This window comes from Poromitra crassiceps (genome assembly GCF_964638095.1).
Source record: "Poromitra crassiceps genome assembly, chromosome: 14".
NCBI lineage: Eukaryota > Metazoa > Chordata > Actinopteri > Beryciformes > Melamphaidae > Poromitra > Poromitra crassiceps.
In genome coordinates, this window is record NC_139633.1 from 33,348,007 (window position 1) to 33,366,779 (window position 18,773).

The 18,773-nt window shown below is 46.1% G+C and overlaps 1 protein-coding gene across 1 annotated transcript in view; it reads right to left on the reverse strand.

Annotated features, from left to right (window-relative positions):
• anapc1 (anaphase promoting complex subunit 1) overlaps positions 1 to 18,773 on the reverse strand; it is a gene marked incomplete at its 5' end in the record, with an annotated part of 254,294 nt that overhangs the window by 120,658 nt on the left and 114,863 nt on the right. Inside the window, 5 exons of the mRNA XM_083650747.1 lie at positions 1,090 to 1,220; positions 4,528 to 4,570; positions 8,243 to 8,318; positions 10,673 to 10,812; positions 11,980 to 12,066. Of these exons, the coding sequence (XP_083506873.1) occupies positions 1,090 to 1,220; positions 4,528 to 4,570; positions 8,243 to 8,318; positions 10,673 to 10,812; positions 11,980 to 12,066 (477 nt within the window). The remainder of the gene's footprint in view (positions 1 to 1,089; positions 1,221 to 4,527; positions 4,571 to 8,242; positions 8,319 to 10,672; positions 10,813 to 11,979; positions 12,067 to 18,773) is intronic.

Below are 18,773 nucleotides of genomic sequence, written 5' to 3' on the forward strand. Positions count from 1 at the left end.
CCAATCAACAGAGAGGCAGGCTCCATCATCCAATCAACAGAGAGGCAGGCTCCATCATCCAATCAACAGAGAGGGAGGCTCCATCATCCAATCAATGCACCTGTATTTACACCAGATCATGGGAAGTTTACTGGCTGTGCAAGAGCTAGAAAAAGTACATTGCAAACTAAAGCCCAATTGATGCTTTGTCTGCCGACACATTTGAAACGGTCGCCGACACAAATGAGGACTTGAGTCGACACTTTCAACTGACGGCGAGAAGCAGTGTCTGCTACCTGGTGAAATGTCTAGTGTCGCTGACTATGTCATAGTATCGCGCAAGTGTAATTGGCTATATAGACGGCACGCGCTTGACTTCCTTGTTTTGGTTTTCACTCGATTGAAATGAATGAACGTGTCCCCGCTATTTTTATCAGCCTGTCCTTGATGTATGACTTCGTGAAAATCACAAAGAACATCGCGACCAATTTCCCAGAGAGAGAGGATGTGAGTTGTGTGGTTGTGTGTCGTTTATATGCGGCTGCAGTCAAGTACGTTACATCTTGCCTCCGAGGTGGTTTCACTGTGTATTCCATTCCCTCTCTTCTCTTGGCTGTCTGCTGCGTTCGAGTGTCACGTGACCGTTGAACCGAGGCGAACGTTCATTGAAGTAGTAAGTAAGTAGAAAGCCGTCCTTCTTGTTTTGCGTCTGTTGCTAGGCAGAGCAAAACGGTTTACGGCAGTTGTAAACCGTCGCTAGGCAGAGCAAAACGGTTTACGGTCGTAGCAACAGACCCAAAACAGCTTTCCCTCGCTACTTTCTGCTCTCGCGAACATCTCTCGTTATATTCTAACAGTTTGTTTGAAAGTAATTTTGTAATTTTGTGGTTATGGCTTAAGTGGCTGCCGTAAACCGTTTCATTTCACTTCCTGGTCTGCCCCCGGCGGGCACTCGGCGTTGGTCTCATCTATTATTAGAGGTAAGATGTGAGGCATCGATATTGAATTTAGACTGTTAATAACAATCTAAAATCTTGCTCGTAGCTGCTTTAATCAAATTCACAAACTTTCAAGGTTTTCAAGGACCCGTGGGAACCCTGTCACTCTGACCTGGGAAGCCGGGGCAATTTTGAGTCCGGCAGCCACTCCGTTATGGAAGCTGGACCAGCTGGTCATGTTGGGAGGAACGTCGATGTTCCCGCTGTTCAGATCCACCATGGTGTTCCTGGGAGGAGCACGGCCTGCGGGGAAAGGGAGCGGTGGTGGTGAGGATGTACAGTAGATAGAAATATAGAAAGACATATCATCACAGATAGATTAGCCCATTGAAACCTGATGCAGCATTTGCGTGTATATCCCTCATTTGTGTGTGTATCCCTTTAAGACCGCGTCACGCGTTTCGCGGTCTTAAAGCAGCTACGAGCAAGATTTTCGATTGTTATTAAACAGTATAATTACAATATTGATGCATCACATCTTACCTATAATAGTAGCTGAGACCAAAGCCGTGTGAATCGGAGATTGCTCTCTTGATGGTTATAGAGTCTGTGTCTGTCTACTAACCTCGCGTCACCAGGCTCTCTCTCTCTATCTGTCTACCGGCGGGCCGGATAAACCCGGAAGTGAAACGAAACAGCTGCCTGCCTTCCGTCGTTTCGCTCTGCCTAGCAACAGACCATAAACAAGGAACACGCCTTGCAGGGGCTCGCTACTCTCGCGAACATCTCTCGTTATATTCTAACAGTTTCTTTGGAAGTTATTTTGTTATTTTGTGGTTATGGCCGAAGTGGCTGCCGCAAACAGTTTCATTTCACTTCCTGATCTGCCCCGGCCACAGACAGAGACAACACTGGCCGATTCACTCGGGGTTCAAGCGGGACTACTCTGCGTTGGTCTCGTCTACTATTAGAGGTAAGATGTGATGCATCGATATTAAATTTAGACTGTTTAATAACAATCGAAAATCTTGCTCGTAGCTACTTTAAAGGGATACACACACAAATGCTGCATCAGGTATCAATGGGTTAGAGAGTTTCACAGATGTGCAGAAATGCAAAAGGCAGCTGTGGTGGATCTGAAAGGTCAGTAGTAGTAGAATTCTCAGGCTGGTTAAATTATTATCTTTTTATATTTTATTTAGCCCATTTTTAACCAGGTTAGTCCCATTGAGATCAAGGATCTCTTTTACAAGGGAGACCTGGCCAAGTCACCTGCATAAAAAAGTTACAGACAAAACAACAGTAAATAACAGGAAACATAGAGCAGGGAATACAATAAAGTGCTGAAATAATTAAAATAGCCGACCAACGGACAGACAAGTGCCAACAGTGCCAATACAGTACAAAATACAAATAACAGACACTAGAGTCCATGAAAATAAATTGGGCAAAGGCAAGTACCAAAATAAGTCATTCACCATTGTGCTTATACATGCTTTAAAAACAGCCAAAGAGATGAAGTCCCTCAGCTTCAAGTCATTTTGAAGGCTATTCCAGGTGAGGGGAGCAGAGCAAATACATTCTTTCAAGATTCAAGAACTTTATTTGCCTCCAATGGGGCAATTGGCTGTCCCAGTTCAGTCCGAGCATTTGGAGTGGACAACAGGAACATATCATGCGATCTCAGACTATAAGAAGGGAGTTGATCCAGAATAGCTTCATAAATAAACAACATGTAACCAGCCTGCGAGAGGTCAGAGATAGCCAACCAGCCCTGGGATAAAGAGTAGAATGATGAGTGAGGGCTTTACCGTTAAGCGCAAGTTATGCTTGAGCGAAATCGCCGGCGCTGACTGTGCCGAGGGGGTCGCCGGAGCTGGGCGTCCTCTCGGCGCAGCTCGGCGTAGGGGACGTGCAGCTCGTCGAAAATGTGACTCTGCGCCGTCAATTCATTGTTGTTGAGGAATGAGGAAATGCCATTTCCTCATTTAACGTGCTTGTCCCTCATCTAGCAAAGCCTTCTGCAGGCTCACCGGAATGAGTTTTGAAATGGAGGGACAATAAAATGTCCCCCCACCGACATGATTGCAAGTTCTTGGTAAACGACACGATAACGTTTTGGACGAGTTACGTTCGAGTATGCACAGTCTCGCTGTCGCCGTTCGGCGGTGGCCGGCAAGGCTCCAAGTCGTGGCTGCGCAAAAAAAAGAGATGATGAATAACTCTCTTCTTTCTCACTGACTGTTCTTGAAGGCACCTGACCCACCCAACTGCTGTAGTGGAGCTGCTCAGTGGGCACCAGGTGAAGAAGGTGGTTTTACTGAGTAGCTCTCATCTGGAGATTAGGGGTGGGCGACACCGACAAAATCAGACATCGCAATGTTTCTGACCCAATACCTCGTTATCGATATTCGATAATGTGACTTTTTGAGGACGACAGCTGGGTGCTCTCAGAAGATATTTATATAGGAGAAATGTTTGTGGGTATGACGGGAGAAGCAGGCCGAGGCTTTCACAGTTTCACTGTACGTTAGAACATTCAAATAAGTTCATAAATTGTATAGACCGTTTCAACTCGACAACATAAACATTCTAAATGTCCACCCAGCTTAATACTTCCTGTTGCAGTGTTTGCTAGTACAATAACTGACAGGACATAAGCTAGGTTCCAAACTGTTCCCGAGCAACATCATTCCCTGGAAAGCATCTCTAACTGTAAAAGATAACTGCAACACAGCCTTTAAGACCAGGAAAAGACAACATACTGTATAAGCTACAGTCTATTAGCTTGGTAAACCAGCCGGTCACGTCAACTCCCATTTCATTTCGCTCTATCAGACCATCTGGCCTCAACTCTGGGAGGGCTTTCTGCAGAAACTGCAAAGCGGACGAGCCAATCAGCGACCCGCCTCGCAGTTGAGCTCGTAACCGGCCAATCAGGAACGTGATTAGCAAAACAGTAATGGCCGCCTCCTTCCCCTTGCCTCGAGGAGTCATGTCACCGTTGGTGAACAGAGTTTAAACAGCCATAAAGCGCAGTTATTGCAGAAATAGACACAATAACAACAATTAAACAAGTACAGGAGTATGCAACAGCGGAGTTTCCGGGCGGAGGGTGATGCACGGCAGCCAGTTTGTGGCAGTAAGCTCAGCACACACCAGCTTTCATGGTGGAGAGTTGAGGACTGAAAGTGCCAATTAGATATCAAGTGATGGTTAAGTTGCCATGATGGAAGGAAGTCCTGTGTGGGAATTTAACCAGGGCACCGGGCACAGTCCCCGGGGGCACCGGGGTCACACCCTCCAGGGCACCGGGGTCACACCCTCCAGGGCACCGGGGTCACACCTCCCAGGGCACCGGAGTTACACCCCCTATCCATATAAGAACTGCGCAGACCCCTGGAATCTTTAATTCACTGCTGAAGATCTGTTCTCATCAGCTTTCAATTCGGGTTGAGCTTGTCACCCTTTGACTTTTTATTGTGCCTATTATATGTATTGTTATGTGTATTCATTGTTACTATGTGACACACTGTGAAGCACATAGCATAAGCGAAATCACAGAAAGGCTTAGTGAGTCGGTTTCCTCCATGTAGGGAAAGTAGGTTACCTGTCAGGTTGAGTTTGGGCACAGGTAAAGGTTCAGTCGGTACAGGACATGTAGGGAAAGTAGGTTACCTGTCAGGTTGAGTTTGGGCCCAGGTAAAGGTTTGGTCGGTACAGGACATGTAGGGAAAGTAGGTTACCTGTCAGGTTGAGTTTGGGCACAGGTAAAGGTTTGGTCGGTACAGGACATGTAGGGAAAGTAGGTTAACTGTCAGGTTGAGTTTGGGCACAGGTAAAGGTTTGGTCGGTACAGGACATGTAGGGAAAGCAGGTTACCTGTCAGGTTGAGTTTGGGCACAGGTAAAGGTTTGGTCGGTACAGGACATGTAGGGAAAGCAGGTTACCTGTCAGGTTGAGTTTGGGCACAGGTAAAGGTTGGGTCGGTACAGGACATGTAGGGAAAGCAGGTTACCTGTCAGGTTGAGTTTGGGCACAGGTAAAGGTTGGGTCGGTACAGGACATGTAGGGAAAGTAGGTTACCTGTCAGGTTGAGTTTGGGCACAGGTAAAGGTTGGGTCGGTACAGGACATGTAGGGAAAGTAGGTTACCTGTCAGGTTGAGTTTGGGCACAGGTAAAGGTTGGGTCGGTACAGGACATGTAGGGAAAGTAGGTTACCTGTCAGGTTGAGTTTGGGCACAGGTAAAGGTTTGGTCGGTACAGGACATGTAGGGAAAGTAGGTTACCTGTCAGGTTGAGTTTGGGCACAGGTAAAGGTTTGGTCGGTACAGGACATGTAGGGAAAGCAGGTTACCTGTCAGGTTGAGTTTGGGCACAGGTAAAGGTTGGGTCGGTACAGGACATGTAGGGAAAGTAGGTTACCTGTCAGGTTGAGTTTGGCCACAGGTAAAGGTTGGGTCGGTACAGGACATGTAGGGAAAGTAGGTTACCTGTCAGGTTGAGTTTGGCCACAGGTAAAGGTTTGGTCGGTACAGGACATGTAGGGAAAGTAGGTTACCTGTCAGGTTGAGTTTGGGCACAGGTAAAGGTTTGGTCGGTACAGGACATGTAGGGAAAGCAGGTTACCTGTCAGGTTGAGTTTGGGCACAGGTAAAGGTTTGGTCGGTACAGGACATGTAGGGAAAGTAGGTTACCTGTCAGGTTGAGTTTGGGCACAGGTAAAGGTTGGGTCGGTACAGGACATGTAGGGAAAGTAGGTTACCTGTCAGGTTGAGTTTGGGCACAGGTAAAGGTTGGGTCGGTACAGGACATGTAGGGAAAGTAGGTTACCTGTCAGGTTGAGTTTGGGCACAGGTAAAGGTTTGGTCGGTACAGGACATGTAGGGAAAGTAGGTTACCTGTCAGGTTGAGTTTGGGCACAGGTAAAGGTTGGGTCGGTACAGGACATGTAGGGAAAGCAGGTTACCTGTCAGGTTGAGTTTGGGCACAGGTAAAGGTTGGGTCGGTACAGGACATGTAGGGAAAGTAGGTTACCTGTCAGGTTGAGTTTGGGCACAGGTAAAGGTTGGGTCGGTACAGGACATGTAGGGAAAGTAGGTTACCTGTCAGGTTGAGTTTGGCCACAGGTAAAGGTTTGGTCGGTACAGGACATGTAGGGAAAGTAGGTTACCTGTCAGGTTGAGTTTGGGCACAGGTAAAGGTTTGGTCGGTACAGGACATGTAGGGAAAGTAGGTTACCTGTCAGGTTGAGTTTGGGCACAGGTAAAGGTTTGGTCGGTACAGGACATGTAGGGAAAGTAGGTTACCTGTCAGGTTGAGTTTGGGCACAGGTAAAGGTTTGGTCGGTACAGGACATGTAGGGAAAGTAGGTTACCTGTCAGGTTGAGTTTGGCCACAGGTAAAGGTTTGGTCGGTACAGGACATGTAGGGAAAGTAGGTTACCTGTCAGGTTGAGTTTGGGCACAGGTAAAGGTTTGGTCGGTACAGGACATGTAGGGAAAGTAGGTTACCTGTCAGGTTGAGTTTGGGCACAGGTAAAGGTTTGGTCGGTACAGGACATGTAGGGAAAGTAGGTTACCCGTCAGGTTGAGTTTGGGCACAGGTAAAGGTTGGGTCGGTACAGGACATGTAGGGAAAGCAGGTTACCTGTCAGGTTGAGTTTGGGCACAGGTAAAGGTTTGGTCGGTACAGGACATGTAGGGAAAGTAGGTTACCTGTCAGGTTGAGTTTGGGCACAGGTAAAGGTTGGGTCGGTACAGGACATGTAGGGAAAGTAGGTTACCTGTCAGGTTGAGTTTGGGCACAGGTAAAGGTTGGGTCGGTACAGGACATGTAGGGAAAGCAGGTTACCTGTCAGGTTGAGTTTGGGCACAGGTAAAGGTTTGGTCGGTACAGGACATGTAGGGAAAGTAGGTTACCTGTCAGGTTGAGTTTGGGCCCAGGTAAAGGTTTGGTCGGTACAGGACATGTAGGGAAAGTAGGTTACCTGTCAGGTTGAGTTTGGGCACAGGTAAAGGTTTGGTCGGTACAGGACATGTAGGGAAAGTAGGTTACCTGTCAGGTTGAGTTTGGGCACAGGTAAAGGTTTGGTCGGTACAGGACATGTAGGGAAAGTAGGTTACCTGTCAGGTTGAGTTTGGGCACAGGTAAAGGTTGGGTCGGTACAGGACATGTAGGGAAAGCAGGTTACCTGTCAGGTTGAGTTTGGGCACAGGTAAAGGTTTGGTCGGTACAGGACATGTAGGGAAAGTAGGTTAACTGTCAGGTTGAGTTTGGGCACAGGTAAAGGTTTGGTCGGTACAGGACATGTAGGGAAAGTAGGTTAACTGTCAGGTTGAGTTTGGGCACAGGTAAAGGTTTGGTCGGTACAGGACATGTAGGGAAAGCAGGTTACCTGTCAGGTTGAGTTTGGGCACAGGTAAAGGTTTGGTCGGTACAGGACATGTAGGGAAAGTAGGTTACCTGTCAGGTTGAGTTTGGGCACAGGTAAAGGTTTGGTCGGTACAGGACATGTAGGGAAAGTAGGTTAACTGTCAGGTTGAGTTTGGGCACAGGTAAAGGTTCAGTCGGTACAGGACATGTAGGGAAAGCAGGTTACCTGTCAGGTTGAGTTTGGGCACAGGTAAAGGTTCAGTCGGTACAGGACATGTAGGGAAAGCAGGTTACCTGTCAGGTTGAGTTTGGGCACAGGTAAAGGTTCAGTCGGTACAGGACATGTAGGGAAAGTAGGTTACCTGTCAGGTTGAGTTTGGGCACAGGTAAAGGTTTGGTCGGTACAGGACATGTAGGGAAAGCAGGTTACCTGTCAGGTTGAGTTTGGGCACAGGTAAAGGTTTGGTCGGTACAGGACATGTAGGGAAAGTAGGTTACCTGTCAGGTTGAGTTTGGGCCCAGGTAAAGGTTTGGTCGGTACAGGACATGTAGGGAAAGTAGGTTAACTGTCAGGTTGAGTTTGGGCACAGGTAAAGGTTTGGTCGGTACAGGACATGTAGGGAAAGTAGGTTAACTGTCAGGTTGAGTTTGGGCACAGGTAAAGGTTTGGTCGGTACAGGACATGTAGGGAAAGTAGGTTACCTGTCAGGTTGAGTTTGGGCACAGGTAAAGGTTTGGTCGGTACAGGACATGTAGGGAAAGTAGGTTAACTGTCAGGTTGAGTTTGGGCACAGGTAAAGGTTTGGTCGGTACAGGACATGTAGGGAAAGCAGGTTACCTGTCAGGTTGAGTTTGGGCACAGGTAAAGGTTCAGTCGGTACAGGACATGTAGGGAAAGCAGGTTACCTGTCAGGTTGAGTTTGGGCACAGGTAAAGGTTCAGTCGGTACAGGATGGTAGGAGAAGAGAGTGAAGAGGCCACGGCCCACTGGGAGAGCCATGGTCCGCTGACACAGCTGGAGGAGTCTGAGGGGAGATAGAGAAAGAAAAAGAAATAGCAAGACTCAGATTAATAATGATCAATAAGAGGTCTAGACTGTTGATTACAGCCAGCAACTCCATTGTGTGTGTGTGTGTGTGTGTGTGTCTAAACACTGTGTAGAACACAGAGAGAGAGAGAGAGAGAGAGAAGTGAGTCAAAGAAAAGGGAAATGAAAAAAGATGGTAGGAAAAAGAGTGAAAGAGCAAGTTAAAAAATAAAGGAATGAGAACAAAGCACGGAAAGTCAGACACATACACTTTCAAGGAACCTAAACAATTAAATAAGCATTTTAATACGATTTACATGTAGATATTCCAGATGTTCACCAGGGTAAAAAGGCATTATGGCCATTTAAAGAGCCCGTAAAATGAAAAACAACATATTTTTTGCCAATGTTGCTGGACTTTGTGTTCATCTAGTCACCAATGACAAAAATGGTTGATTGCTAGAAATGTTATATGTTTCTTATTATAGAGAGCCGCAGGAATGAGTCCGGAAAACATGGATGCTAACACTTCCTGGTTCTTCACTGTTTCTGCCTATGGGATTTTTGAATGGGTTTTTGGCACGATGCTTCAAATGAGGTCTGTGATTAACGCAAGCTTATTCAAACGCGAACCAGTGTTCAGCAGGATAATCTTCACACATGAGGACCACTTTTATGAGTTTTGAAGCTTTTACGTGCGGTTAAAAGGGCGGCTAACTAGCAAACGGCTAAATGAGACTACACTGTTGAGTCGACAGGGATATTATACGTCAATAACGTCATCATTTCAAAGAACGAACACGGAAATTCTCTTTCCCTCACCTGGTTCAGCCCGGGGTAATCAGTGCAGAGCAGCGCACACATCAACAACACTCCAGGTCGGCTGTGGTGACGTGACGTGGAAGCCTATGCAACACTGTGTGTAGTTCTGGATTAGCTTAGCATGAGCTTTTTAATTCTAGGGCTCGCATTTACGCTTCAAAACTCATGAAAGTGGTCCTCATGTGTGAAGATTATCTCGCTGAACACAGGTTCTTGTTTGAATTAGGGATGGGAATTTCGACTAATTTCCCCCCCCGAAAGAAAGTAACGAGGGCAGCTGTTTTGGGTCTGTTGCTATGGCCATAAACCGTTTCGCTCTGTCTAGCAACAGACTCAAAACAAGGACGGCTTTCCTCGCTACATCAAAGGGCTCTCGTGAACATCTCTCGTTATATTGTAACAGTTTGTTTGAAAGTAATTTAGTAATTTTGTGGTTATGGCCAAAGTGGCTGCCGCAAACCGTTCATTTCACTTCCTGATGACACCGGCCCGCAGACAGACTAATGATCAAGACAACACTCGCCGATTCACTTGGCTTTCAAGCGAGACTACTCTGCGTTGGTCTCATCTACTATTAGAGGTAAGATGTGATGCATCGATATTAAATTTAGACTGTTTAATAACAATCGAAAATCTTGCTCGTAGCTGCTTTAAAGGGCTCTGCTAAAACTCTTTTCCCAGACGGTGACAGAGGATATTCCTCCACAACAGAGTACAGACTGGTGTCCGCCCACTTCCTCCATATCTCATTCATATTCAATTCTAACTTTTGGTTTCTTTCTGAAATACGGCAAAACGCACCTTGACGACCTGGCCTGTCTCTATTTGATCCTTTTATAAAGAGGCCTGCAATCTTTCACCCTGTACGTTTGGGAACATGTTCAATGCAAGGGGGCAACCTCCGCGGCTGAAATATGAAGGCAATGTGGAAGTGCCTTAAACCTACATTCTTTCTGGCCAGCAGGGGGCGACTCCACTGGCTGCAAAAACACCTGGTTCTATGGAAGTCAATGGGAATCACTTGATAATTCAGTAAACACTTTCCTAAACAGTTTATGGTCTAAACTGCTAGATTCAAGTCTTCTTCAATACAACATCATGTTCATTTAGTCAATTATGGTCCAATTGAGTGTAAAATAGACAATAAAGCAGACTATATTTTGGGGCGTGATTGTCAGGTCGCCTGTCCAGTGATTGCAGCTCGCCAATCATGGAGCAAAAGCAGGCGGCGCTGTGGGAAACCCCTGGACTTGTGCTAGCTGCTCCAGCTCCAGCAGGCGGCGGTGTGGGAAACCCCTGGACTTGCGCTAGCTGCTCCAGCTCCGCAATAGCAAGATGGCGACTGTCAAAATGCCAAACTCTAGGCTTCAAAATGGAAGTCCACACACCAATGTGTGACAGTGCTAAGTCTCAATTTTGTATACAGTCTAAAGCTGCCAAATATCGGGAACACACACACACACACACACTCTCTCTCTCTCACACACACACACACACACACACACACACACACACACACACAGGACCCACTTGTTCTCTTTCTCTTCGATGTACTCGTGGTCGGAGACCTCAGGCAGCTGGACCACGCTGACCCGCACCGGCCTGGAGCTCTGAAGCAGCCTCCTCACCTCCTGCACCCGCAGGTCCTGACTCCAGATCAGCCCCGTTACCTGAGAGAGAGAGAGAGAATTTAAACAGGTCCTGACTCCAGATCAGCCCCGTTACCTGAGAGAGAGAGAATTTAAACAGGTCCTGACTCCAGATCAGCCCTGCTACCTGAGAGAGAGAGAGAGAATTTAGGTAAACAGGTCCTGACTCCAGATCAGTCCTGCTACCTGAGACAGAAGAAAACTTAAACAGGTCCTGACTCCAGATCAGCCCTGTTACCTGAGACAGAAGAGAATTTAAACAGGTCCTGACACCAGATCAGCCCCGTTACCTGAGAGAGAGAGAGAATTTAAACAGGTCCTGACTCCAGATCAGCCCTGTTACCTGAGACAGAAGAGAATTTAAACAGGTCCTGACTCCAGATCAGCCCTGCTACCTGAGACAGAAGATAATTTAAACAGGTCCTGACTCCAGATCAGCCCTGCTACCTGAGACAGAAGAGAATTTAAACAGGTCCTGACTCCAGATCAGCCCCGTTACCTGAGACAGAAGAGAATTTAAACAGGTCCTGACTCCAGATCAGCCCTGTTACCTGAGAGAGAGAATTTCATGTGTTTCTAATCCTCAAAAACCATAAAATAGATACCAAGTTAGCTAAAAGAGTCAAAAGTTGGTAAAACTCACTTTCGGGTAGCTGCCATCTTGAAAATGTGCAAATTAGGGGTCCACACACAGACCCAATCATAAAGATAGGCATTCTGACATGGTTCTAATTGTATATATAAAAAAAAAAAAAGACACCAAGTTTGCATTTCTACTTTCTAGCATACGGTTCAAAAGTTATAGCCAACCCCTTTTTGGGGCGTTGCCATAGAAAGGCCACAGATTTGGCCACCACGGTGACCCCACGGTGACCCCGGGGATCCACGGTGACCCCGGGGATGGCAGGCTTGGCTAATGCTTTTAGACATGATTTGCACAAACTTAGCCTCATGTCTCCTTAAGTCCCTCGACGAATAGGGGTTGCAAACTGAAATCGCATGGGGTTATAAACTGAGTGATGACACACATTTGGAGGTTACCGCTGCAATGCTACCACATATTTTCTAACTCTAGGGGTGTATACCTTGCAAAGAAATCACGGAGAAGGTTCATCCCCCAAGATGGCACCGGTGGCCCAAATTTGGTGGCCTATCTGGATAAATAAGAAGTAAAGAGTCGTGGGTTACCTCCTGGATGATGTCTGACATCCCATCCTCCTCATCATCTGCCTCTGTGGTAGAGGGAGGCTCCAAAGACAGACCTGAACCTACAGACTGACACAAAAACAAGTATATATATTATACAGACCTGAACCTACAGACTGGACATACACAGACACAAAAACAACTATATATATTATACGCATGTAAAAACACACACATATATCATCACTTATTACCTAAATCACAAACACAAAGATTTGTCATTCTCAGTATGGGGTTTCCCCTGTACTGTTCCCTGTCTGAACTCCTTCAACGGTGCGAGCATTATGCTGTAGCTACAACACACTGTAGGTATCTCCACAGTGTGAGCATTATGCTGTAGCTACAACACACTGTAGGTATCTCCAGCAGTGTGAGCATTATGCTGTAGCTACAACACACTGTAGGTATCTCCACAGTGTAAGCGTTATGCTGTAGCTACAACACACTGTAGGTATCTCCAGCAGTGTGAGCATTATGCTGTAGCTACAACACACTGTAGGTATCTCCACAGTGTGAGCATTATGCTGTAGCTACAACACACTGTAGGTATCTCCACAGTGTGAGCATTATGATGTAGCTACAACACACTGTAGGTATCCCCAGCAGTGTGAGCATTATGCTGTAGCTACAACACACTGTAGGTATCTCCAGCAGTGTGAGCGTTATGCTGTAGCTACAACACACTGTAGGTATCTCCACAGTGTGAGCGTTATGCTGTAGCTACAACACACTGTAGGTATCTCCACAGTGTGAGCATTATGCTGTAGCTACAACACACTGTAGGTATCTCCAGCAGTGTGAGCATTATGCTGTAGCTACAACACACTGTAGGTATCTCCACAGTGTGAGCATTATGCTGTAACTACAACACACTGTAGGTATCTCCAGCAGTGTGAGCATTATGCTGTAACTACAACACACTGTAGGTATCTCCACAGTGTGAGCATTATGCTGTAGCTACAACACACTGTAGGTATCTCCACAGTGTGCGCATTATGCTGTAGCTACAACACACTGTAGGTATCTCCAGCAGTGTGAGCATTATGCTGTAGCTACAACACACTGTAGGTATCTCCAGCAGTGTGAGCATTATGCTGTAACTACAACACACTGTAGGTATCTCCACAGTGTGAGCATTATGCTGTAGCTACAACACACTGTAGGTATCTCCAGCAGTGTGAGCATTATGCTGTATCTACAACACACTGTAGGTATCTCCAGCAGTGTGAGCATTATGCTGTAGCTACAACACACTGTAGGTATCTCCAGCAGTGTGAGCGTTATGCTGTAGCTACAACACACTGTAGGTATCTCCACAGTGCGAGCATTATGCTGTAGCTACAACACACTGTAGGTATCTCCAGCAGTGTGAGCATTATGCTGTAGCTACAACACACTGTAGGTATCTCCACAGTGTGAGCATTATGCTGTAGCTACAACACACTGTAGGTATCTCCAGCAGTGTGAGCGTTATGCTGTAGCTACAACACACTGTAGGTATCTCCACAGTGCGAGCATTATGCTGTAGCTACAACACACTGTAGGTATCTCCAGCAGTGTGAGCATTATGCTGTAGCTACAACACACTGTAGGTATCTCCAGCAGTGTGAGCATTATGCTGTAGCTACAACACACTGTAGGTATCTCCACAGTGTGAGCATTATGCTGTAGCTACAACACACTGTAGGTATCTCCAGCAGTGTGAGCGTTATGCTGTAGCTACAACACACTGTAGGTATCTCCAGCAGTGTGAGCATTATGCTGTAGCTACAACACACTGTAGGTATCTCCACAGTGTGAGCATTATGCTGTAGCTACAACACACTGTAGGTATCTCCACAGTGTGAGCGTTATGCTGTAGCTACAACACACTGTAGGTATCTCCAGCAGTGTGAGCATTATGCTGTAGCTACAACACACTGTAGGTATCTCCAGCAGTGTGAGCATTATGCTGTAGCTACAACACACTGTAGGTATCTCCACAGTGTGAGCGTTATGCTGTAGCTACAACACACTGTAGGTATCTCCAGCAGTGTGAGCATTATGCTGTAGCTACAACACACTGTAGGTATCTCCAGCAGTGTGAGCATTATGCTGTAGCTACAACACACTGTAGGTATCTCCACAGTGTGAGCATTATGCTGTAGCTACAACACACTGTAGGTATCTCCACAGTGTGAGCATTATGCTGTAGCTACAACACACTGTAGGTATCTCCAGCAGTGTGAGCATTATGCTGTAGCTACAACACACTGTAGGTATCTCCAGCAGTGTGAGCGTTATGCTGTAGCTACAACACACTGTAGGTATCTCCAGCAGTGTGAGCGTTATGCTGTAGCTACAACACACTGTAGGTATCTCCAGCAGTGTGAGCATTATGCTGTAGCTACAACACACTGTAGGTATCTCCACAGTGTGAGCGTTATGCTGTAGCTACAACACACTGTAGGTATCTCCACAGTGTGAGCGTTATGCTGTAGCTACAACACACTGTAGGTATCTCCACAGTGTGAGCATTATGCTGTAGCTACAACACACTGTAGGTATCTCCAGCAGTGTGAGCGTTATGCTGTAGCTACAACACACTGTAGGTATCTCCAGCAGTGTGAGCATTATGCTGTAGCTACAACACACTGTAGGTATCTCCAGCAGTGTGAGCATTATGCTGTAGCTACAACACACTGTAGGTATCTCCACAGTGTGAGCGTTATGCTGTAGCTACAACACACTGTAGGTATCTCCACAGTGTGAGCGTTATGCTGTAGCTACAACACACTGTAGGTATCTCCACAGTGTGAGCATTATGCTGTAGCTACAACACACTGTAGGTATCTCCAGCAGTGTGAGCATTATGCTGTAGCTACAACACACTGTAGGTATCTCCAGCAGTGTGAGCATTATGCTGTAGCTACAACACACTGTAGGTATCTCCACAGTGTGAGCATTATGCTGTAGCTACAACACACTGTAGGTATCTCCAGCAGTGTGAGCATTATGCTGTAGCTACAACACACTGTAGGTATCTCCACAGTGTGAGCATTATGCTGTAGCTACAACACACTGTAGGTATCTCCAGCAGTGTGAGCGTTATGCTGTAGCTACAACACACTGTAGGTATCTCCACAGTGTGAGCGTTATGCTGTAGCTACAACACACTGTAGGTATCTCCAGCAGTGTGAGCGTTATGCTGTAGCTACAACACACTGTAGGTATCTCCAGCAGTGTGAGCGTTATGCTGTAGCTACAACACACTGTAGGTATCTCCAGCAGTGTGAGCATTATGCTGTAGCTACAACACACTGTAGGTATCTCCAGCAGTGTGAGCATTATGCTGTAGCTACAACACACTGTAGGTATCTCCACAGTGTGAGCGTTATGCTGTAGCTACAACACACTGTAGGTATCTCCAGCAGTGTGAGCATTATGCTGTAGCTACAACACACTGTAGGTATCTCCACAGTGTGAGCATTATGCTGTAGCTACAACACACTGTAGGTATCTCCACAGTGTGAGCATTATGCTGTAGCTACAACACACTGTAGGTATCTCCAGCAGTGTGAGCATTATGCTGTAGCTACAACACACTGTAGGTATCACAGTGTGAGCATTATGCTGTAGCTACAACACACTGTAGGTATCTCCAGCAGTGTGAGCGTTATGCTGTAACTACAACACACTGTAGGTATCTCCACAGTGTGAGCATTATGCTGTAGCTACAACACACTGTAGGTATCTCCAGCAGTGTGAGCGTTATGCTGTAGCTACAACACACTGTAGGTATCTCCAGCAGTGTGAGCATTATGCTGTAGCTACAACACACTGTAGATATCTCCAGCAGTGTGAGCATTATGCTGTAGCTACAACACACTGTAGGTATCTCCAGCAGTGTGAGCATTATGCTGTAGCTACAACACACTGTAGGTATCTCCAGCAGTGTGAGCATTATGCTGTAGCTACAACACACTGTAGGTATCTCCAGCAGTGTGAGCATTATGCTGTAGCTACAACACACTGTAGATATCTCCAGCAGTGTGAGCATTATGCTGTAGCTACAACACACTGTAGGTATCTCCAGCAGTGTGAGCATTATGCTGTAGCTACAACACACTGTAGGTATCTCCAGCAGTGTGAGCATTATGCTGTAGCTACAACACACTGTAGGTATCTCCAGCAGTGTGAGCATTATGCTGTATCTACAACACACTGTAGGTATCTCCAGCAGTGTGAGCATTATGCTGTAGCTACAACACACTGTAGGTATCTCCAGCAGTGTGAGCATTATGCTGTAGCTACAACACACTGTAGGTATCTCCAGCAGTGTGAGCATTATGCTGTAGCTACAACACACTGTAGGTATCTCCAGCAGTGTGAGCATTATGCTGTATCTACAACACACTGTAGGTATCTCCAGCAGTGTGAGCATTATGCTGTAGCTACAACACACTGTAGGTATCTCCAGCAGTGTGAGCATTATGCTGTAGCTACAACACACTGTAGATATCTCCAGCAGTGTGAGCATTATGCTGTAGCTACAACACACTGTAGGTATCTCCAGCAGTGTGAACATTATGCTGTAGCTACAACACACTGTAGGTATCTCCACAGTGTGAGCGTTATGCTGTAGCTACAACACACTGTAGGTATCTCCAGCAGTGTGAGCATTATGCTGTAGCTACAACACACTGTAGATATCTCCAGCAGTGTGAGCATTATGCTGTAGCTACAACACACTGTAGGTATCTCCACAGTGTGAGCATTATGATGTAGCTACAACACACTGTAGGTATCTCCAGCAGTGTGAGCATTATGCTGTAGCTACAACACACTGTAGATATCTCCAGCAGTGTGAGCATTATGCTGTAGCTACAACACACTGTAGGTATCTCCAGCAGTGTGAGCATTATGCTGTAGCTACAACACACTGTAGGTATCTCCACAGTGTGAGCATTATGCTGTAGCTACAACACACTGTAGATATCTCCAGCAGTGTGAGCATTATGCTGTAGCTACAACACACTGTAGGTATCTCCACAGTGTGAACATTATGCTGTAGCTACAACACACTGTAGATATCTCCAGCAGTGTGAGCGTTATGCTGTAGCTACAACACACTGTAGGTATCTCCACAGTGTGAACATTATGCTGTAGCTACAACACACTGTAGGTATCACAGTGTGAGCGTTATGCTGTAGCTACAACACACTGTAGGTATCTCCACAGTGTGAGCATTATGCTGTAGCTACAACACACTGTAGGTATCTCCAGCAGTGTGAGCGTTATGCTGTAGCTACAACACACTGTAGGTATCTCCACAGTGTGAACATTATGCTGTAGCTACAACACACTGTAGGTATCTCCACAGTGTGAACATTATGCTGTAGCTACAACACACTGTAGGTATCTCCAGCAGTGTGAGCATTATGCTGTAGCTACAACACACTGTAGGTATCTCCACAGTGTGAGCATTATGCTGTAGCTACAACACACTGTAGGTATCTCCAGCAGTGTGAGCATTATGCTGTAGCTACAACACACTGTAGGTATCTCCACAGTGTGAGCATTATGCTGTAGCTACAACACACTGTAGGTATCTCCACAGTGTGAGCGTTATGCTGTAGCTACAACACACTGTAGGTATCTCCACAGTGTGAGCATTATGCTGTAGCTACAACACACTGTAGGTATCTCCACAGTGTGAGCATTATGCTGTAGCTACAACACACTGTAGGTATCTCCACAGTGTGAGCATTATGCTGTAGCTACAACACACTGTAGATATCTCCAGCAGTGTGAGCATTATGCTGTAGCTACAACACACTGTAGGTATCTCCAGCAGTGTGAGCATTATGCTGTATCTACAACACACTGTAGGTATCTCCAGCAGTGTGAGCATTATGCTGTAGCTACAACACACTGTAGGTATCTCCACAGTGTGAGCATTATGCTGTAGCTACAACACACTGTAGGTATCTCCAGCAGTGTGAGCATTATGCTGTAGCTACAACACACTGTAGGTATCTCCAGCAGTGTGAGCATTATGCTGTAGCTACAACACACTGTAGGTATCTCCAGCAGTGTGAGCATTATGCTGTAGCTACAACACACTGTAGGTATCTCCACAGTGTGAGCATTATGCTGTAGCTACAACACACTGTAGATATCTCCAGCAGTGTGAGCATTATGCTGTAGCTACAACACACTGTAGGTATCTCCACAGTGTGAGCGTTATGCTTCTGTGTTGGTGATTCTGTGCAAAACGTGACAGAAGTAATAACAGATGTAGAAGAGTTTACATTCTCTGAAACTCTAACTTCTCAATACAAATTCAGTGACATCTAGTCATCTTTACGAGAGTTGTCGCACAAATGAACATATTTGTGATCCTGCTCAGCTCGGCTCTCTTCCATCTGCTCCATGTGATGTTGTCTCACATCAGAGGGATCCAGCAGGAGGAGGTTGGGAGCCGACCACAGCCTCTGCTCAGATACAGTAACGTGTAGCCCAAAGAGGGTCAACAACACACAAGCAGAAATGACTCTTTCAGGGAGAGATTTTCCTATCTCTCCCTCTGCTGTTCATACACTGTAATAATCTGCACTCTTGATCATTTTTATCTATGCATATTTTTATCATGATCACATATTGTCTGTTTTAATCTATTTCCATTATTCTGCTATGTTTAATTGTGTGATGTATTTTAATCTGTTGTACGTCGCTTTGGATAAAAGCGTCTGCTAAATGACAATAAAAAAAAAGTAAAGTTCATTCACACTCAC